A 23251-nucleotide genomic window follows, 5' to 3' on the forward strand; every position below is an offset into this window, starting at 1 on the left:
CATGTATGCAGCTAAATTTGTGACACACATGCAGGTGCATGAGTGGTGATCACACACCATGTTGCACGCATGGATCATACATATGTGTCATGTGTGAGTGACGTCACTCTCCATGATCCTCACCAACCAACCGTCCATCACCATCACACCACCTTCAGCACCACCCTCCTCTCTGTGCATGTGTGTGTTTGCACTGCTGTGGTGCTTTTATTGTGACATATATGTGGGTGCATTGGTGGAAATCACAGACCATGATGCATGCATGAATTGTACATATATGTCATGTGTGCGTGACGTAATTCTCCATGATCCCACCCCCTCTCCATCACCTCGACCCCCACCCTCCTTACTGTGCATATGTGCAGCTAACACTGTGACATATGCAGGTGCATGAGTGATAATCATAGACCATGTTGCATGCGTGGATCATACATATGTGTCATGTGTGAGTGACGCAATTCTCCATGATCCCACTCCCTCTCCATCACCACCACCACCCTCCTCTCTGTGCATGTGTGCAGCTAACATTGTGACACACATGCAGGTGCATGAGCGTTAATCACAGACCATGTTGCATGCGTGGATCCATCATACGTGAGAATGCATGACCCTCCATGATGTCCCGCCCCTCCATCACCACCACCACCACCCTCCTATCTGTGCATGTGTGTGTTTGCACTGCTGTGGTGCTTTTATTGTGACACATATATGAAGGTGCACTGGTGGAAATCATAGACCATGTTGCATACATGGATCATACATATGTGTCATGTGAGTGACGTCATTCTGCATGATCCCACCCCCTCTCCACCACCACCACCATCACCACCCTTCTCTCTGAGCATGTGTGCAGCTAACATTGTGACACACACGCAGGTGCATGAGTGATAATCACACACCATGTTGCATGCATGGATCATACATACCTCGGCATGCACGGGTGACGTCATCCTCCATGATCTCGCCCCCCCTCTCTCTCTCCACCACCCTCCTCTCTCTTCTTCAAAATGATCTGCTGCTCTGGTCTGCAGTCAGTCAGTCAGCCCGCCGCCTGACTTGTAGGAGGAGGGACAGGAAAATGCCTTTCTCTGTGGGAGACATTAGCCCTGTGATCTCATGAATATATTACAGAGGGTCATTGTGCAATGAGGAAGGTATTGCTGAGCAGCAAGGTTATGGCCTGCCCCAAAGCACAGACTGCAACAAGCTGATTCTAATTGACTCGACTGGCTCACTTAGTGACTGTTTATATACCGCACGGAAGTTTACAATAAATAAGATAATAACATTTAAAGCGTTACGTATAGTGTGCTCACTCCTCTAAGAGTGTGGCACGTAAAAACAAAAAGACAAATATATTATTAATACGCTCGACAACACGGTAATCAAGCAGCCTTGTCTTGTTAGCCGGACTGCGACACTAGCTAGCCGTGGAGCTAACTGTCTACAACCAAGCGGCTCTTCATCGTCTGGCAGCGGGAGCAGGGAAAAAGGTAAGCTCTCATTACGTTAATTAAACATCAAGCTAGCCCTGTTAGCTCCTTAGCTAACTGCTTACGATGTCGTCAAGCTAACCGCTCACTTGGCGTAACGTAAAACAAGCTAACGTTACAAAGTTAGCAAAGTAGCCGTTGGCAGCTAACGGTGCCAGCGGCGCAGCCAGCAGCAGCAGCAGCAGCAGCGTGTTAAAGACCCTCCACAGCTCTTGTTTCCACTCACAGCCACTAACAAGACACATAATCCCAAACTTAAGGCTCCAACAACTGGAATATCACCCACGTATTACCCTTTTATTATCATTTACGTATTACACCGGCGGTGTGCTGCAACATATCTGCGTTTATCAGGCAGCTCAGCTCAGGTAGGTGAAACAAAACATCTGCTATTCTCATTTTTTGTCAGTGATGGGTAACATACAGAGAGATACTGTGGAGACAGAGAGGCTGCACTCCTCCACAGCATGCACACTGCTCAAATGCTTTGTTCTGCTTTGTACTGCTGCAAATTTGAGCAGCATGTTTTGTGTTTGTTGTTGCAGGAGCAGGGGGGATTTTGGAGGTGGAGATGCGTTGCATGATTTGTGATCCCTCTGACCACCATCATGACAGATATTCTGCATGTTTTGGCTGATTTAGGATGCTGCACACAACTGTTGTGTTATTATGCATGTGTTGTATTGGCATTGCAGTTTGTTTTATGAGGTGCCTGTTTTCCCCCTCCTTGTGGACATGACTTCCTGAATGTGTCATGGGCACAATAACATGTTGTCTTGGCTGGAAGCCAGGCTTGAGTTGGTTAGTTTGGGTCAGTGTTTACATGAAAAGGCAAAGACATGTTGGATGTAGAGGGTGGTTAAAAAGACTGGGAGCTGCTAATGTGTTCAGGCAGCTGGTGTTTGGAGCATCCAGATGTTTTAGGGGCTTGTGCACCTTGTGTTTTATCTGTCACTCTATGGATACACTCAGTACAGTGATGTAAATGAGCGCTTTATTAGTGTTAAATCTGCCACATTTGGTCAAATAGTTAATTATATGATTGATAGGAAATGAATTGGCAGTTGATAATCAATCAAACATAACAAAAATGTGATATTTCCAGGTTCTTAAATGTGAGGATTTGCTGCTTTTCTTGGTCTCATATTGTAGTATACTTAATATTTTTGGGCTTGCAAATGTTGGTTGGACAAATAAAGACATTTCATGAAGTCACTTTCGGCTCTAGGATATTGTAAAAGACTTTACTCTTTGTCTCTACAAAACATTAGAAAACAATAATTCATCAGTTAATCAAGAAAACAATCTACATATTAACTGGAAATCAACATTATTATGAGTTGAAGCCCTAACTAATATATCACAGGTGTTGGCTGATCATGTTTTTGGACACTGTATATCAGGGATACTTAACTTGCTTTCCCTGGGGGCCACTTTTGCAAAATGGCAGGAGACCAGGGGCCCATTATAATCATATTTATCATTGTATATAATAAATGAATTGCCTTTTTTCCTTTCGACATTTGCTGTCTTCACTCTTCTTTGCCAATCTTAGCCAAGAGGCAGCAGCTCCACATAGGTTGATGTATGCAGGGGTGTCTCTAGGATTTGGAGAAACCTTTGTTGGGGGGCTGGGGGATCCTACACGGGCACTGTTTTTGAAAAACAAGCTCTGTTTTAGGGATTTTTTATGCCCCCTGGCACCTTATGTACGTTCAAAGTACAAAAATTGCAAGTGTGATTAAATTTATTTTCAAAGTGAATTAAAAAATGGTCAGCGGTCGACTTAACAACCTGTCGTAGGCCAGATTTGACTTGGGTTAGGGCACCAAAACCTGGTGCCTATGCGACTGGCACCAAGGTGATCAAATCACAGCACAGATTTCCCCCCTCATTTCAGTGCTAGATTGTGTGCGTGGCGAGTCGAAAGAGAGAAAGCGTGGGTATGTCTAACGCATGACAGTTAGGCTGAAGTGCCCGGAGTATGACGTTAAGTAGCAGTGCAATGTGACTTTCAGTTTCAGCTATTTGTCAGTGAATGATGCTACGACTCTTCAAGACCCAAGCCAAGTTCCTGTGTCTTGCTTGCCACCTGCTGATTAAAGAGAAAGGGTTAGACCAGAAATTAGCGAGCTAAGTTAGCATCCCTTAAATTGGACCCGTAAGGCAGACCAGCTATTCTTATTGTAGCAACAATCTGAGCTGCTCGTAAACAGATAATAGAGAAATATCTGGCTGCTGAGACTCTCCTGTCATGAGTTTATATATAGTCTACTTTCACATTAAATTTGTGTTTATGCACCAGTTCTATCTTAAAGGGGTCGTTTTACCTTTGGTATCGGAGGAAATCAATTGATATCCAACCCTAGATTTGGCCAGGCCGTAACCTGAATACCACAGCTGTTTAGGCTTTTCTTTTTGGTTAAACTTCAATCCCTAATCTTGATCCTGTTAACTCTAATCAGACACCTGAAACACACATCGTACTTAATGCTACGCTTTAAGCCGGCAAATGTACAGTGGTGGAAAAAGTATTCAGATATTTTACTTAAGTAGAGATAGCTGTACCACAGTGTAAAAATACCCTGTTACTAGTAAAAGTCCTACGTTCTTAAGGTTAACGTTGGTATTTTTCAACCCTATTTTCCCATGGTTTTATGTTTGAGTGACTAATGGCAACAAACATTTTCGAAAATGGTCAGTATTGAGAGCGCTGCAGCTGGTATCGGCCAAACAGGCTACAATGTAATTCCTGTGGGCATTTGTTCAGTGTCAAGTGCTTATATTTGCCACTGACAGGCTCAGATTATTATTCAAAGTGTCTGGCAACAATATGGAAAGGATCCCTACAGAGATAGAGCTTTTTGTAACAGAGTAAGATCCTTTTCGTTTAACCAGAAACAGCCCTGAAATCACTGTTGGCAAACCCACCAGACTCCATTGAAATAAACAGTAATTTTAGCCTGTATCGATCCAGTATATTTTCACATCTTGGGTGAATTAAGGGTTTATTTCAACCAAACCAAAGTTGGTGATTGTTGGAACAGTGGAACGACGAACCGAGATGACTTTTGTGAGTTATATTTTGCTTCTGTTGATTTTGAATGAAGTGTATTTTACATCTTCAAATTTATATTTATTTAAATCGAGTCTGGTAGCTTTGGTGATACTGATTTTGGGGCTGTTTCTAGTTAACAAAAGCGATCCTACTCTTTTACATGGTCTGTCTCTGTTGGGATCCTTTCCATAATGTTGTCAGACACTTTAATAACAATCGGAGCCTGTCAGTGGCAAAAACAAACACTTCTTGTTGGACCAATTTTAAAAAATGTTCCCATTTGTCTATTTTTAGATGTGAAAATAGGGTCCAGGTTGAAAGATACCAGAGTTACCCTGTAAGTTTGAGCATCAAAATATACTTAAAGTACCCAAAGTAAAGTTACTTACTATGCAGAATAATATTTTGCAGCTGGTAAAGGTGGAGCTCATGTTATCTACTTTATGTATAGCTGTGTAGCTTGTCAATTTCCCCTGGGGATCAGTAAGTTATCTTATTCTTACCTGTAGTAGATCATAATTTATTTATTGATTATATTTTCTATTAATGATCTGAATCTGCAGAGTAACTAAAGGTGTCAGATAAATGTAGTGGAGGAAGTTTCCCTCCAAAATGTAGTGGAGTAGAAATATAACGTGTCAGAATATAAAAGGAAAATATGAAAGTACCTCTAAACTGTACTTGAGTACTCGGTTACTGTCTACCACTGTCCACATACAGCAACAACATATTAAGATTCCTCCAGCCCTTGTATTTATCCGTTCTTTACAGTGTATGTCTTTTGTTAGTGTCAGACAGTCTTTTATTCCTCACGGTAATAATATCTTGTCTTTCCATTGTTGCGAGCTGACATTTGCCTCTCACAGTGACGGCTGCTCCTCTGTATTTAAGAGGCTATTAATTGGTAATCTCTCAGATCCCATTGAGACTCTTAATTAGCGCTTTATTAAAGGCAGGTGCTCGGCGAGATCAACCAGTTAAGCTTGTGTATTGTGCGGCATGTTTTCATCCAGCCGCAGTGGCCTTCTTCACCTATTCCTTTATTCAGAAAAACACTTTGAGTTTCCAGACACTATTGTTAATAGATATTAGCAGTCTGGCTGTTCACTAAACTTAACGTTTCCATTAGTAGTGATTGTCGAATGTGTGTTCTTTTTATAAATGTTTCCAGTTCTCTGTCAAACCAATTTACCCGTTAGACTCTTTTCACTAAGGTTTGTGCCACGTTATTAAAAATTAAATTAGGGCTGAAATGAGTTTAGTTGATCGACAGAAAATTTAAGTAATTGCCATGCATTGCCTTGTTTTAGTTTCTCAATTGTGAAGGTTTTTTCTGTTTTATGTGAAAGTAAAATTAATATGTTTGGATTTTTGGACAATGTTAGCGATTCAAAATGTCACCAGGGGCTTTGGGAATTTGCAGTGGTTATTTTCTGCCTTTCAATTGAGAAAATAACTGGTAGATCAATGTCTATTGAAAATTATTGTAGTCAATTTATTAGCAGTAGAAGGTCATAATTAAGTGCGCTGATTCAACTGTATGATCATTTTAGAGGGTGTATAGTGGCGCTGCTGAATTGTTTGTATTGCATTATACTGGCAGGTGTTTCTATTATTTTGTCCACCTCATTTACACCAATTTCAGCAGGTTAAATCACAGAAAAACACCTCTCTGTATGATGCCAAATAGTTAAATAGCGTAGTATTTAATATACAAGAAATGTCAAATGTATTCGTCATTGTAAGGATTTGCTACTTTCTTTGTTTCGTGTCATAATAAATTGAATTAATTTGGATTTCGGGCTGTTGGTGAAGCAAAACGAGTCACATTTAGCTCCTTTTTACTATTTCCTGACATTTCATAGACTAAATGTGACCTTGTCTACTCTGTTGTTGAGCTGAGAATGACAAAGATGATTGTGTTTTGGATGGCAGACCATTGTGTGGTTTATGTGAAATGGTGAATATTCAAAGACACATTTGAATTAATAGCTGTAATGAGTAATGTGACAGTGTTCTCTGCTCTTTTTGTTTGTTTACAGACACAGTTTGCTCTCTGACTGGCTGAGCAGGCTGCAGAATTAACAGCTAAGTTCGTCAGAAACCCTTTGATTCAGTCTAGTGTCAGAATAATTCACTGACAGAGACCACTTTAGTCGTAACTCTTGGCACATTATAGATCAGGTGGCTGGTTTTCTGTATTATATCATTCTTTTTATATCTGAATTTAGGGGTGGAAATTAGTCTTGGGTGGTATATTTTTTTCCATACCTTCATACCTTCTTGAAATTTTAACCGGGATATGACAGTATTTGTGTGAGATGTCTACTTTTATTGCTTAATTGCCTCGTTAACTCATTGTAAAACACACTTAGTCTTGGTTAGTGGTTTAGTTAGGCTAGTTAGTCCACTGTTCCAGCAATCGGTAATACGGATTCGGTTTGGTACTCTGTCTTGGACCGTTTTTTTTTTGGAGACCGACTGGACCGCATACTCGGGCGGAACGTACGTGGAGCGGACTTCGCGGAGGTCCGTTCGGTACAAGTGGACGTCTGCAAGCCTTGTGCGTGCAAAGCACAACCAGGCGGACTCCGCGCCGCCCACCAGTGTCACACAAAAGACTGTTCAGCATGTATTTTTCACATCGCAGGGATTTTTCACGGACATTTTTACACGGAGTCCGCTCCGCTTATAGTACGCATGAGTCTGTGGGCACCTGTGTCTGCCTCTTTGCCAAGCACACAGTGAGCAGGAGAGAGAGGGGGGTGGGGCAGTGCTAGGGGGTGCGAGTGCGCATGTGCCAAGGCCTCTACTGTAGCCTGGAGTTTGTTTAATAATGACGGCAAGTCAATAATGGCGGACAATTTAGTCTCGAAGAAATCGAAGAATGCGCCACTATGGCAACACTTTGGCTTTGAGCCAGACGAAGGAGGCAGCCCTTGTTTGCACTGATTGTGTAAGCTGCAAAATTTATTTGTAAGGAATAAAAGAAACAACTTGTTACTGTCACGCTTTTGTCCTAAGATTGTTTTGTTGTTTTTTTTTTAATTTTAAATGAGTCAATTGCGCCCAAAGTGGTGAATATCCGGTATTACCGACTTGATGTGGTTTTTTACAAACACCAGACAGTTTTTTTGTTTTTTGTTTTTTGTTTTTTTTCTCTCATACTGACCCAACCCTAGCAGTCGCCACATTTGCCCACTTAGTTGCCTGTAGAGACTGACCTCTGGTGGTGCATGTTGTGCGCTACATACAATACATCCACAGTACAGCTTTTCCATGTGAGTTGGGGTCAGAATTGAAATTGTGGCTGGTGAATTCCAAAATCTACCAGCCACTTAACATATTACCATTGTTTTGTTGGCTGTTGAGTGAAGCAAATCCCGCAGGCACTTGCATATTTTACCAGCATTTGTCTAGTGACTGGAGCTAATCTACAACCTTTATTGGAAAATCACACTGTCAGGATTTCTAAATACTCCGGTGTACCTTACTATCATGATACCACCCAAGCCTAGTGGGAATCTCGAAGCACCTCAGGAGTTGATTCATAGGGCTGCAATGTGATTATAAAACAAAAAGGGATACATCTTGATGCATACATTTTTATTTCTGTACCTTATTTATTTTGGGGGGTTACTCCAACTTCATGTAAAAAAGTGAAACATGGTCTCTCATATTTGTCATGCACCCAGAATATTTTAGTCTAGTTAGACACAACTTCTTTACACTGTTGTCGTCCAGGTCCCTTTTCCCTTCAACTTCCCAGAAGCCAAAATGGTTCTACAACCAGCTTCTAGGCCATGGTGTGCTGCAGTTGCTCTCACTCAGCCATCCTCACCAAAATTCAAGTGGTTCCCAACTGGTGCGTCCTGGTCCAAAAGTGGGTCGAGGGTTCTTTCTGAATGGACCCCAAGTGACTCCCAAACGTGTCAAGTTTGTAAAAACCACACTTTATTTTGGAGTGCAATGAATTTCTGGCCAGAGCGTTTACTTTGAAATGCTGTTTCCTGCTGTAGAGTGAGTCACTAACTAGGAGTGGGCAACACAAGCAAAAACAGTATTCGAAAATCGTGGTAAGTATTCGACAATTTTCTGAATAATCGCCCCCCGGAGCCACGCACACAGAGATCCATTCATCTTTAAAGGCCCGAACATACTCGGGCGGAACGGACTCCACGGAGGTCCGCGCGGACTCAAAGAACCATTTTCTTTTCTCCTATCTGATCTAAACTGCTACTGACGATTATTTTTTGTATCTGTTCATCTGCCAAATTCTGGTCCTATTGCAATTTTCCAGAAGACGTCCCTTAAATGTCTTAAACCTATTAACGGTGTATATTTTTGATTTGTACCATCATTGATACTTTATACTTGCACTCTTTCTTCCTTTGTGCTGCAACTTCTGCATAACAAGTTCCCTCAGGATACATAATCTTCTATTATTTTGTCCAACTCCAGTCAAACACTCAAAAATAATCAATTTACAACAATATAAAACAGAGAAAAGCAGCTAATCCTCTCATCAGAGAAGCTGCAGCTGTTAAAGTTTTGGTATTTTTACAAAATAAAAGGTCCAAGATCAATCAGTTATCATAACAGTTGACGAGACCCACTGAAGTTAAGAGCCTCGTGGTGGTCTGACTGGCAGCTAATAAATTATGTAAAGTGTTTGTTTTTATATTTGATTAAGTAGCAGAGGGAGTATTTAATCATCTCTCCTGACTAGCTGCCAACGTCTCTTCCCCTCCAGCAGTTCATACATACTTGAACATTAATAGCTGTTTTCTCTAGACTTGAATTGATTATTAGTTCAGTTGGATTTGATTATTGCTTTTTGGCTCCGGATGTCATCAGCAGCTTTAAGAGAATCTATAGAGACTTCTGTATGTTTAGATTAGTGTTGAAAACTCTGCGTGTTAATTATGAAATGTGAGTTTTTAGTGTCGTATGATCACGTAATACTATTGATTTGAAAGAGCTGCTTTACATCACTTTATCACAACAGTCAGGGCATACAATCATGAAGATATTGCAGTAAAGCATGAACTTTTAATTTTAATTTTAGTGGTGATTACTGCAGGGTTTAGTTTGAACTTTTCACTTGTTAGTGAAGATACAATGCCTACGTTTTCATACAGGCACCAAAAGTTCTTAAATGTTGATGTTGGCTAAACACAAAAACGTAGCAAAGTATCAGTCAATCTTTCTTTCTTCTGATGCAGACTCTGACACCATCGCTCTTTATCCCCAAATTCAATCTTTATCGCAGCTACCTTACCTTAACTCATTGAGGTAATAATAAAGAAGTATTCTGCACCAGGGATTGCTGTGGCATTGAAAAATTAGTCGGCAGCCGACTTTGAAGGTGAACTTTATTGTGGCATTGATGAAGTGAAGGAGAGGAAGAAGTTGGTGAAGCTGATAGAATCAGATCGGTGCATTTAAAATGAAGTAGGAAAAATGGCAAAAAAAAAATGAAATCAGAAAATATCAGAAGACGGGTGAACAAGATTACGAATCTCATCAGACATTAAACGCCAACTTTGCTACCCAACAGCAGAGCTTGACTCAAATATTCAACTGTTTGGATATTCATTGGTTGGTGAGGTATTTGGTTTTCAATTTTGGGACTCTGATATTTGCTTGTTTTTTGGTTTAATTGTATAGGTTGGGTTAAATGCAGAGGACAGATTTTGAGTACTGAGAAATAGGGTTGTTCCTGGCGACTAATTTCCCTGTCGACTAAACGAAAATTTTAATTAAGGTCAGTTGACTAATCTAAAAAAGGAAAACACTCAGAAAACAGTCAAAATTTATTGCTAAGTATTTGAAACATTGTCCCCCCAAAAATATTGTGTGCATTAAGAACCCTTTGAAGCCTTTAATCACAATCTTCAACAACCATGTCAGATTTTAAATGCTGCTGAAGTACGAGACACTTTGCGCCGTGCGGTATGAATGTAAACCTGCACATTATCTGACAACAACTCACTTAAAGTTAACAAATAATGTAACACCTCAGAAAAGATTAATTGCTGCTGAATTCATTTTCTAGATGAAAGTGCTGCCAAACCACGCTGGTTTTGTGAGAGGACATCTCTCCAATTTAAAACTCCAGTCTACTCGAGCATTACCGTGGGGACTGCTGTCTGATGGCTCTGTAGCACCCACTAGTGGCGGTGGCTGCATGACAGTCGAGCGGTCTTTTACGTAAATACTAATATTTCTGGTGCCGACTAGTGAGGGGGCGGACGTTTAATCGTTAAGAAGATTAATTGCGCGCATCCCTACTGTTTCCTATTCTGTTTCTGTGCTTCTGTTTGACAGCACTTGTCAGGTGTTGTCTCAGATTTGGAGCCTGTTATTATGAGCATTTATGTAGGTCTATAACTGATCCAAAGTAAGAGAAATAGTCGCAAGATATTATGTCACAACAAATGCAAAGATAGGACCTCATCAAGCCACACCCCTCAGGATTACAAACATGCATAAATCACACCAAATCCTGCTTTCTGCATGTATCAGTCTTCTAACTGCAACCTCTTCGATTTAAAAGTCCAAAGCAGTTGGAGGTCCATATAACGTGCACAGGGTTCCAACTGTCATGGAAGACCTGGAAAAGTTATAGAATTTCACAGTATCAAAGTTTCCAGGCCTGGAAAAATCATGGAACTTTGTTGTGTGTAATGAAATTCTTTGAGTAATCTTTCATGTATAAGCTTCAATGTAATGTAACATAATGGCAAATTTATTTTCTGTAGCTCTTGATGTAATGTAGCTTTAATATGCATCAGTTTTGTTTACCATCATGTACATTTCTTAATTTCTTCCTAGCGTTTCCTCTCTCCCTCAATATATGCAAGCTGGCAGAAATAATGTTTGAAATGTTTGAAAAAAGCTGAACAAGTGGGGCAGTAAAAATAACTATTGTGGGTCCTTGAAAAGTCATGGAAAAGTTTTGAAATTCTGTCCTGTAAAATGAGTGGGACCCCTGTGTGTAAACAGCTGTTTCATGGTATTATGTAGAGCTGCAACAGTTAGTCAATTAATTAGTTTTTTGTCATTGTTGCCACATATTTGATGTTTCCAGCTTCTCAAATGTGAGTTTGCTGCTTCTCTTTGTTTTGGACTGAAATCACTTTGTGCACTGGCATTTTTTGGTTTTCTGATGATTCATAGACCAATCAAATAAGTCGATTAATTGACAAAAACGAGTTGAGTCTGTTAGTTGCAGCCCTAGTAGTATTTAAAAGGGAGGATTAGAAATAAATGTTGGTCAGTAAACTTGAACCACACTTCCTCTGTTATCTGTTACATCTGCATTTTGCACAAAAAGCTGGAGTCGCTCCAAACAAAACAAAACAATGTTTGTCGTGGCAGCAAGGGTCAGCCGAGGGTTGATGGAGCGCCCGCAGTGTTTTTGGCTGTCAGAGTGACGGCAGTAGCTCCGACACAAGAGAAAGAAGGACAAGAAAGGCGAACAGTTGGATGGCGAGGAAGAGTTGCCGGGTAAAGAAAAGGTCAGGAAGTTGAGGTCAGAAGAGGCAAAGAGAGTGTGAGAGAACAGCGTGTCTCAGTCGTTCCACTGCAGGTACAGTGTGTGCTGTGATAGAGACAGACCCCCCCCCCCCCCCACACACACACACACACACACATACACACACACACCCTCCACCCCCTCCTCTTTGTGTGGTTTCAGCTGTGATGGTAGTTACAAGGTGCCGTCTGGAGGCTGGCAATGCCTTTTGATAGGAGGGAATTCAGGTATAACGGTCATGTGATACGAGCAACCCTCCCCTCGTTCTGCACAAGATGTGGGGCGTCTGACCCAAATCTGCGAAGTGCAAAACCAAAGAGAAGAAATGAGAGGAGGGGGGATGTTGGAAAATTAGCATGTGTCAGTTGGTAGCTGTCAGATAAAGAGAATCATTAGCGGGCGCTGCGATGGAGTGAGGATGAGGGATGTGTCGGGAAATAGAAGAAAACATCTGGTATTGAAGGAGGGAATGCGGCAGATAAACATGCAGGGGTGTTATTAAATGAAGCAAATCGCAGAACAAGATGATTCCTCTCAGCAGCAGCGGCGGCAGAACAAGCATGTGCGTAAGCGAGCAACTGATTTGTACGTCGGTGTGCTGCTGAGAGAAGAGTCTGCCTCTTCACATCTCTGTTCTCTTAAATTCCTTTTGAAATCAGCAAGCTAAATTTAGCTTCCAGCACCCCTCCCCCCGCCTCTGAGAGGTATCAGAGCTACAGCAGTCAGTGATAGGCTAACGTTTTGATGTGCACAGTCCACACACACACACACACACACGCAGATTAAAGTGAGTGGCTCTGAGTGGGAGGGTGCTGTGTCTTTGTGCTCACAGTGTGGGCTATAGTGATGATGAATTGTTGCTGTGCAGCAAATGAGCTCTGAGTAACCGTCTTTTTTATTCCATGTGTGTCTTTCTCCCTCTCAGGGCTGCCTCTTGAGGACAGTGGGGGCTCTCTCATGATCCCCCCGTTCATCCGATGAACCCCCTCAACTCCATGAAACCTTCCCTGCCTCCCACTCCACAAAGGTACACACACATACACACACACTCTGTTGTGACATTAAGCTCAGTGTCCTCAGGTGAACCATGTGACACCCTGTCTTTGTTATGGTGTATTGTGCATCCCGTGGGGCTGTTCCCCTCTGGATACAGGGCGCTCTTTGGGTCATCTGGGTTTTAAGTTTCCATCCAAATAAGGTGCAAATTTTAACCAAATTTAAGGAAAATCTGCAAAAGCAAATGTGCATTTCCATTTGCATACTGCAAATATTAAAGAATAATTTCAGTATTTTTCAACTTGGGCCCTATTTGTCCATGTTTTTTGTGTCTAATGGGAACCAAAAATTTTGCCACTGACAGGCTCAGATTGTTATTCTTGTTATTCTTGTGTTCACACCAGGTGTGAATCAAACAATCCATTCGAGTGAATTACATGTAAAGTCAAAATAAAGATGCAATTAGACGCAAATTCCTGCTGGGTGGCACGATGGACACGATGTACGCGGAGCAAATGACGCAACATAAGCGGCATGACTGACGCGAGTAGCACGATTTCATGTCATATGCTTATTTGCGAGAGTTGAAAAATCTGAACTTCAACCAGTCAGCATTGAGATCCTCCTGGGACGTATGATCGCGTCTTATGGGCACGCGCATACATGCAATTTCTAGTGTTCAAACCCGCGCAAGCAATGCAACGCGAAAATTCGCATCACATTTTGTGCGAACACAACATAAAGGCCCTTTCTCAATGCACAAGAAAACCCACTAACATCTGGCTTTTGTATTAAATGGGGAAGGTCACAGTCGGCATTCACTCCTGGGACAAATGCCTCTGTAGTAGTAACAGGTAGTTAAAGGGCTCCAGCTTTCAGTGGCTTCATTTGACAATGATGAAAATACAACACTCAGGTGGACGCATAAATATTAGCCCCTTTGTCTGCGAGATGCAACGTCAGGCAGCTGAAAATACCATCTGTCGCCATCCAAGCAGTGCGCAAACATTGCTCCAAATTTTGTCAGCATTGCGTCTGAGAGAGAGAGACTGAGTAAAAAAGACGTAACCACCGTCACGTTCTCACTTGCCTGTTTGACAACCCTGTTTTTCACCTAGTTTGTGACAATGAATGTGACACACCAGTAAAGAAAAAACGGCGCTGGTCCATTGGCAATGGGAGATGAGTCTGTCGCCTAGTCTGTGAATGCTCTAACCTGTTAACATGCTCACCGAAATGAAAATGCGAGTAAACAGCGACCGTTAGCGAGCACTACACGAAAGGTCGCTGTTCGGCCTTAGAGTTAAAGTTAAAGTTTGAAACAGTTTTGATAAAGCAGTGAATTTAGAAATACATGAGTTCTGTTTTTTGATTTTTATCATGGTATCGATTGAGTATCAAGAATCGTGAAAATTCACTGGTATCGGCATCGACTACTGAAATTCTGGTATCGTGACAAGCCTAATCCCTACAGAGACAGACCTTTTTGTTTAACCAGAAACAGTCCCAAAACCTCATCGCCAAACCCACCACACTCCATTTAAATAAACAGCAATTTTAGTGTATAGAGGCAGCATGTTTTCACACCTAACTGGGTGAAATTAAGGGTTTATTTCAACCAGATTTAGTGATTGTTGAAACAGTGGAAAGATGAACCAAGATGGTACTAATGCACAAACACATAGGAAAATAGGGCTAGGTTGAGAAAGACCAAAGTTAACCTACACATCTTTATCAGCCTTTGTACAGATCAGTTGATTGGCTATGACGTGGTGGTCACACTGAACATAAGTATCTGTACCTTTGTTCAGTGACAGTTATGTTTTTTCAAACAAGATTATCATGTCTTCAACAGTGTTGACAAAATGCAGTGTACTTTATGCAAATCTACTGTGACAGAAAGTAAGAGGAGGAATTCGGAGCCACAGATGTCTGGATGGTGTTTGTTCTGCAGCTCACGGCTCAGTTTCATTCAAGACTACAGTTTGATCCACAGCATGTAAAACAGCACTACAGTTTATAGTAGATCTTGTGACAGCAGCTATGAGAGGAATTGTTCTGCAAACTGACCTTTTGACCTGCTAGATTCATTTATAAAGTACTTTTGTAGTCTTACTGAGCACTCAAAGTGCACAAGGAGCCAATTGTGCATCCTACAAGGGCACTTGACATGTGGACTGCAGGGCTCAGGATCAAACCACCACCCTTTTAATTCGTAGACAACTACTCTACCTTCTGAGCCAAAGCTGCCCCACGAAAAATCATGAGCCTGATCACTGATCATTCAGACAATTAATCTGCAACGACCCTCCTCTAATTGCACATTAAGCCACAGCTGATCAGGCAGAAATACCAAATAAGAAAATTAGTCTGTGAAGAACAAGTCACGGCTTCAATTGGGCCAAATCTGTACTGGTGTCTGCCCAGCTTTAGGAGCTGGTTCATCAACAGTTGGTGGAGCTAATTCTCCAGTTGGTGCATTCATTGTGTGGAAAAGCCGATACTTAAGCAAGCTAACTAAGCTAACCATGGGCAAACGGGCTAACTTCCCCATCCTCTCTCTCAGAGCTCGCCAGGGAAAGTGAAAGCCAACTTCAGGTTCGGTCTCGTTTTGGAATGAGCTTTGTCCGCTTGGTGTTTGTCTCACTTTATTTGGGTTTTTTCTGAGCTGTGTACACAGTTCTTCTGCGTATGGTTTGGTACCTGGTCACTACCTTTTTATAAAGTCGCAATCTTATTTGCGCGCTGCCTAAGAACGTCCAAGACACAGCAAAATAAGAAGAAAATCCAAGCAAAGGGCAGAGTCTCTGCAGATAAATACATCACTACAAACTTCTGGTGGGTTATTATGGATGATTTAGAGGGATTACTTTTGTGTGAGTTTGTCCATTGGTTTTGTTTTCGGACAATCCTGCGTAAGATGCTTTTGCCGTCTCACAGCTATATCCCCCACCTTGTCTTGAAGTGTTGTAAAAGTGGACCGTCTTGGTTTATCAGCAGTTCCTGTGTGTTTCTCAAAGTCAAGGAAGGATCCTTAAATGGCTGAATTTCAAGGATGCTACGTCATCTAATCTCACCTAAGGACTGTTCCAATGTCAGGGATCCTTTCAATTCTACCGAGGACTGAGTCCTTCATTCAGAGAATTTTCAAGGATGCATGTGTGTATGTAAGTGCCACAAAAGTTTCATTAAGCCTACCTGTTTGTGTTTTTTAAGTATAATCTAGAAATATATTCTCTCTAAAAGTCACGTGACTCTGAGAATACTGCTGACGTTTGTTCAAATTGTACAACAACATTAGAGAGTGCCAAAGTTACCACAGTACCCTGAAACCCGTTCAGTCTGCTGAGGGTTGATGATGATCACCTAGGCCCAGTATTTCAAAGTTATCTGATAGGATTATCCTGGCCGGATTGGATTAAATCCTGATCTGATTTCAAAAGTTAAGGCAGAGATCTGGATCAATTTGATAGCAAATTTCAGGATTATTTGGATCCCACCTCAGAGGTGGATTTGACAAAGCCTCAGCTCCACTTCTCCTAGATATTGATACTTAAGATGTTCATTACACTTCATCTAAATTAGTGTTTTAGTTGTAAGTAATTTCAAGCATAGAAAAATATTGTTTGGCCATACTTCCTGAAACTGCTGTAAATAAGAGTAACAAATACAGACCTATTTCTCAATGTCTCGTTTCACCTAACATTGTAACCTGTTTGTACCAAAACATCCAACATATGTTTGTGGTCAGACAAAGGCAAGGAAATGCAGTGCAAAGCAAATTTATTTGTATAGCACATTCTTTTCTTTACATAGAGTGCAAGAAACAACACAGGGATTAACATAATAAGCACATGGCAATTCAAACAAAGTACTAAAAAAGCAATTAGAAACAAATGATATGTGTGCACTTGCATTCTTCCAATGTTACATCACATATTTGAGGGGGGAAAAGTAATAGCTCAACTATGTCCTGAAAAAACATTGCTGTATGTCTCAATTTAAATCACAAAGCACTTTCAATGTATATTTTCATGCTTCTGATTTAATGAAGATAAATTTTACTTAATTCAGATAAGCTTGAAAATGCACCTTTAAAATGCCTGGGAAGTGCTTGACTGTGATTTTATAACATGCAGCAATGTATTTCAGGAAGTGTTTGTGATTATTTTGCTTCATCAAATCAGATGCTATAGTGCTATATGTTTAGTGGGAGCCTTCTACAAAAGGGGATACATTTCCAGGGATTTCCAGCACTCGACCTGTTGTCTCCATTAGCAGTGGCATTGCTGAGTGGTCCATGGGTGTGAGTGTATTCTGAAAGTAGAAGTAGAGTGTGTATGAGCATATCTTTATCATTGTCAGAAATCCACAATAGTCAGAGAAATTGTTTAAGTAACGTTACAGAAAAGCATATCATCAGCATTACTGTAGCATACCCAAACTTAGTCCTCTGACACTTCTGAATGAACCGCAAAATTCATACTAGTACTGTGTATTTTTCCAATACTGCAGCAGTCTGCTCTGCACACATGCAAAAAAAATAAAAATAAAAAAGTCCGCTGTGTTGGCAATAACATAACGTTAAACTCTGAACAAGCTGGTGTTTAAAGAGTTGATGTATGACATACTTCAGATTAATTACCTTTTAAATTAAACCATAGACCGCAAAATACATAACAAAGTCAGCTACCTCGCTAGCCTGCTAGCTACTTAACATGCAAGTCAATGGAGCCGCGTTAGCTACCGTTAGCATGACCTCGGCTCAATTAGAGATCGGTACGCCCACATTTAAAGTAGGTGACAATTCAAATAGCTGGCTCACATGAGATGGTGAGTGTCCTTCGTATGGCCTTAAAAACGCTACACATTAGACAACGGTATACTTACATTTTGTTGCGAAAGCTGTGCTACCAACTGCTCCTTTCGTGAAGTGTTCCGCCGTGGAGACAGAGCACAGCGGGTCATAATCTGAAAGCCACGCCCCCAAAGGGGAAACGTTTCAGATCCGGGGGCGGAGTCGTGAGATTTGGAAATCCATATCCAGTCAGATTGGGATCAAGGTGATCCACCCTGCCAATATTTTGAAATACCCAGATAAAGTCAGCAGGATCACCTTGATCCCTGACTGAGAAAAGGAGGATGTCATTATCCAGATTATTCTGATCCAGATTACAGGTTTTGAAATACTGGGCCCTGGGGACATTTGTTAGCTTGTCCAATGTGTGTTGGCTAGGTGTTTCTCACTAGCTATGTTTCCATCCAAAAGAGATTTGAATCTTTGGGAAATGCGCATTAAAAGAAATATGCGTGTTTCCATTAAATGTACGGACTTTGGTGAAAACTACGAATTCGTGTGAGTTTTCCGCAGAACCGGAAACAAAACAAGTCTCGCATTCTTCTTCTTTTACGTTTTCTGGTGGTTGGCGACCAGCTTGTAAATGCATTACTGCCTTCCCGACCCGGAGTGTGGATATCACCATGGAGAGAGGTGCGCTACGTCAGACTTAATTCGAACATAACTGTTTCCATCCTCCTGTTTTGCGAATCAGCATTTTTTCGAATCAACCAAAACCCGACTAAAGCGAGCATATTTTAGTTTGTGCGAATCAGGGGATTTTAATTCGAATTTTGGCGTTTCCATCATAATTTTCCGATGCAGTACTTCTAGATGTGCATCTAAACAGGCTGATGGAAACATGGCTAATGTCAAGTAAGGATCCTCAAACGTCCGAATTTGAAGGACGCTACGTCATCGACCCCCGCCAAAGGACTGTTCCAATATCAAGGATCCTTCCGAGTTTCTTGAACGACTGAGTCCTTTTATTCAGAGAAATTCGAAGGATGCATGTGTGGATCCTCTGCGGGTATAAAATTCCCACAATGCTTTGCACAGTACACGATTTGCTGGAAGTGAGGGCGGGGCCTCTTCGACGAAACCTGCGCCAGCGGAGCCTGGCAGGACTTGGATAAATAAGGCATCTATTTGGATTAATGTCTCCACGAGTTTTTATCATACAAGTGTGCAAAAAATATTGGCAGAAACCTCATAATTTACACTTTCCAATGTGTCCACTGCCGAATAATGAGATTTTTAAAATACCGTGATTTAGATAAAGACATAAAAGTTTTTAAATGGATCTTTTGCAGCAGTGACGGAGCGCTAATTGCCACAAAAGTTTAATGTAACCTACCTCTTTGTTCTTTTGAAGTATAATCCAGAAATATATTCTCTCTGAAAGTCCTCAGTCTGCTGAGGGTTAATGACGCACACCTGTGGACACTCGTTAGTTTGTTCCTGTGTGTGTCCACTGAATGACAGGAAGGACTCTTGCCTTGCTTCCGCAGGATCCTTCCTTTGAAGGACTCATCCTACCAAGGACAGACCCTTGACTTTGAGAAACACCACCTTTTACTACTTCTGTCCTTCTTCTTCTTCTGGTCAACTAGCCTTTTAAGGTGCATTAACGCCCCCTTCTACAGGCGTATGGGTGGTTTAATTATATCCAGGATTTATCAAACGGTTACTGCATCTCTATCAAGGAAAATTATATCCAGATTCCCGTTATAGTTTTATTGCTAAGCCCTGGTATACCTTTAACTCAGCATTTTCCAATTCAGCTTCTAGCACACTTACATGAAGGAGGCTACACTCCTATTAAACACAAGCAGCATCATCAGAGCCATGAATAGAGTACTTACTATGATGTGAGATGAAATGGTGATACCTGCAGGGAGCAAGGTGAAACATATAGAATATAATCACACAGCTAGAGTTCAAAGTAAAGTCATTGTTTGTTCTGTCAAAGCAGAAAAGAAATCTCGTAGACTGTGCACATAAAGGCCTGAAGAAAAGAAATGAATGAAACTATAAATTCAAAATGGTGTTAATCCAACATTGTGGGCATATGTTGAAGAAATGGGCACTTTCTTGTTGTTTACTTAAATAAACACAAGAGAAAATGAATGAATTCCATCAAACAGCTTCACATCCTTAACAGTGAAGGCAATCGACGGTCGAGTGTCCTCTGTTCAGCTTTTTTGGCGGCAGCTTGATTAGGCTAACTCGAGCCAAAACACTCCTTTAATTGAGTGCAGCCACAAAGCCTGTTGACTGCTCCATTTCTCTGCAGAAAGCCATGAAAGCGAGAGACGTGTTGCCAACTCGCTGACACGACAGGCAGCCTCAGAAACGCAGCTGATTGTACAAAGAAAGGGAAGCAGGAGAAAGAACAAACAAGTGCTTCGATTCAGTCTTGTGTATTTGAAATTGGCTTGTGATTATTAACCCAAAAAAGTGTGGAAAAGGGATGGTGAAATATGAAAAAACACGCCAGTCAAAGGGGTAAAGATGTCAACTTTATTACGCCAGCAATGTGGTCTGACAGTGATGCTGTTGCGGTAGTTTCCTGCAGAGGAAATGGTTTAGAAGGAGGAAGTAGAGGGTAACCTCAACCGTCAGATGAATAACCACGCTTAGGTTAATCGTTAGCTCACCGAGGTGTAAATGATGCACTGACGACCTTTAACTCAGTCCTCTCTCTGTGCTGCTGCAGCACAAATAACCCCTGATAACAAGCTGTTAAACACACTTTAGTTTTAATGAGGAAATAATAATGAAACACTGACTGTGATGCAGCAACTGAGTTCTGAACGAATGCTCTCCCCTGAACCTTCCTAACCATCCCAGTAACTCAGCTTCGTATCCTCCTGCAGCAGTGACGGCCCCTTCCTGAATGACCCAGTCTCCTGGCAACCAGGCACCAATCAGCACCCAGGATCTCTCTCTGTAGTAACCACAGTGTGGGGCGTGACCAATCCCACACACAGCCAGGTAACACATGTCTCAGCACCCAGGGACACATTTCCTTTTCCTCCTCCTCCTCCTGTTTTATGTTCTGTAGCGACACACAAAAAGGCTTTTATTTATTTATTTATTTATTATTTATGTGTGAAATCAAAGCTTGTATTCACCAGACTGGTGCAGTAACTGTCTCTAGCATATTTCTTGAAATATATATTTATGTTTTTATTTATTTATTTTTTTTTTTTTTTGAGAGTATAGCAGGAATATATATATTATATTATATATTAAAATATGGTAAATGGTGCTCATCAGTTCAAACATTAATACACATTCACAGCAATTTGAGATTCAGAATCTCGCCAAAGCATGCTTCACCATCAAGCTGCTGATCGTCCAATTAGTGGTCGACCTGCTCTACCTCCTGAGCCACAGCCATCCCCTTAATTGATTTTTTATTTTTGACATTTTACAACTATGCATATTGAGTTGGTTTTAATGCAGTTAATTCAAGATATTTATTTGCGGTGTGCATATTAAGTATATTAAATGTACACTGAACAAAAATATAAACGCAACACTTTTGTTTTTGCTCCCATTTTTCATGAGCTGAACTCTGAGCACTTCTCCTTGGCCGAGATAATCCATCCCACCTCACAGGTGTGGCATATCAAGATGCTGATTAGACAGCATGATTATTGCACAGGCTGGCCACAATAAAAGGCCACTCTAAAATGTTCAGTTTTATCACACAGCACAATGCCACAGATGTTGCAAGTTTTGAGGGAGCGTGCAATTGGCATGCTGACTGCAGGAATGTCCACCAGAGCTGTTGCCCGTGAATTGAATGTTCATTTCTCTACCATGAGCCGTCTCCAAAGGCGTTTCAGACAGTTTGGCAGTACATCCAACCAGCCTCACAACTGCAGACCACGTGTAACCACACCAGCCCAGGACCTCCACATCCAGCATGTTCACCTCCAAGATCGTCTGAGACCAGCCACCCAGACAGCTGCTGCAACAATCGGTTTGCATAACCAAAGAATTTCTGCACAAACTGTCAGAAACCGTCTCAGGGAAGCTTATCTGCATGCTCGTCGTCCTCATCGGGGTCTCAACCTGACTGCAGTTCGTCATCGTAACCGACTTGAGTGGGCAAATGCTCACATTCAATGGCGTCTGGCACGTTGGAGAGGTGTTCTCTTCACGGATGAATCCCGGTTTTCACTGTTCAGGGCAGATGGCAGACAGCGTGTGTGGCGTCGTGTGGGTGAGCGGTTTGCCGAAGTCAACGTTGTGGATCGAGTGGCCCATGGTGGCGGTGGGGTTATGGTATGGGCAGGCGTATGTTATGGACAACGAACACAGGTGCATTTTATTGATGGCATTTTGAATGCACAGAGATACCATGACGAGATCCTGAGGCCCATTGTTGTGCCATTCATCCATGACCATCACCTCATGTTGCAGCATGATAATGCACGGCCCCATGTTGCAAGGATCTGTACACAATTCCTGGAAACTGAAAACATCCCAGTTCTTGCATGGCCAGCATACTCACCGGACATGTCACCCATTGAGCATGTTTGGGATGCTCTGGATCGGCGTATACGACAGCGTGTTCCAGTTCCTGCCAATATCCAGCAACTTTGCACAGCCATTGAAGAGGAGTGGACCAACATTCCACAGGCCACAATCAACAACCTGATCAACTCTATGCGAAGGAGATGCGTTGCACTGCATGAGGCAAATGGTGGTCACACCAGATACTGACTGGTTTTCTGCCCCCCCCCAGACCCCACCAATAAAGCAAAACTGCACATTTCAGAGTGGCCTTTTATTGTGGCCAGCCTAAGGCACACCTGTGCAATATTCATTCTGTCTAATCAGCATCTTGATATGCCACACCTGTGAGGTGGGATGGATTATCTCGGCAAAGGAGAAGTGCTCACTAACACAGATTTGTGAACAATATTTGTGAGAAATGGTCTTTTGTGTGTATAGAAAATGTTTTAGATCTTTGAGTTCAGCTCATGAAAAATGGGAGCAAAAAAAAAAAGTGTTGCGTTTATATTTTTGTTCAGTGTATTATTGATTCCTGACAAAAGCAGTCATTTTAGCTCGCTGAACACAGAAGCTGCTGGTTTACTGCAGCTTCCATCAGTTAAGCCCAGTTCAGACCAAAGATTCGCAACGAAACGAGTTGAAACAGGCAACTACTTGCAACGTACTGTTCTGCAACGTCTTAAAAACCTGCCGGTTCACACCAGTGCAACTAGATGAGACTGTGTATAATCTCTATGCAACAACTCTCTGTACTTCTGTTCTGATTTGCAGCTTTTCAGGTATATTTTGTGGCT

At 41.6% G+C, this 23251-nt stretch overlaps 1 protein-coding gene across 3 annotated transcripts in view; it reads left to right on the forward strand.

Moving 5' to 3' along the window:
• The first annotated feature begins 1045 nt into the window (after positions 1–1045).
• zmiz2 (zinc finger, MIZ-type containing 2) overlaps positions 1046–23251 on the forward strand; it is a 56413-nt gene continuing 34207 nt past the window's right edge. Inside the window, exons 1-3 of one of the 3 annotated variants that reach the window (XM_049604340.1) lie at positions 1046–1493; positions 13017–13118; positions 20804–20921. In XM_049604340.1, the coding sequence (XP_049460297.1) occupies positions 13069–13118; positions 20804–20921 (168 nt within the window). In that variant the 5' untranslated portion in view covers positions 1046–1493; positions 13017–13068. Of the gene's footprint in view, positions 1494–1696; positions 1862–13016; positions 13119–20803; positions 20922–23251 lie in introns of those variants that run through there. The other 2 variants (XM_049604342.1, XM_049604341.1) reach the window with 2 other exon arrangements.

The sequence above is a fragment of the Epinephelus fuscoguttatus genome, linkage group LG18, assembly GCF_011397635.1.
Source record: "Epinephelus fuscoguttatus linkage group LG18, E.fuscoguttatus.final_Chr_v1".
Lineage (NCBI taxonomy): Eukaryota > Metazoa > Chordata > Actinopteri > Perciformes > Serranidae > Epinephelus > Epinephelus fuscoguttatus.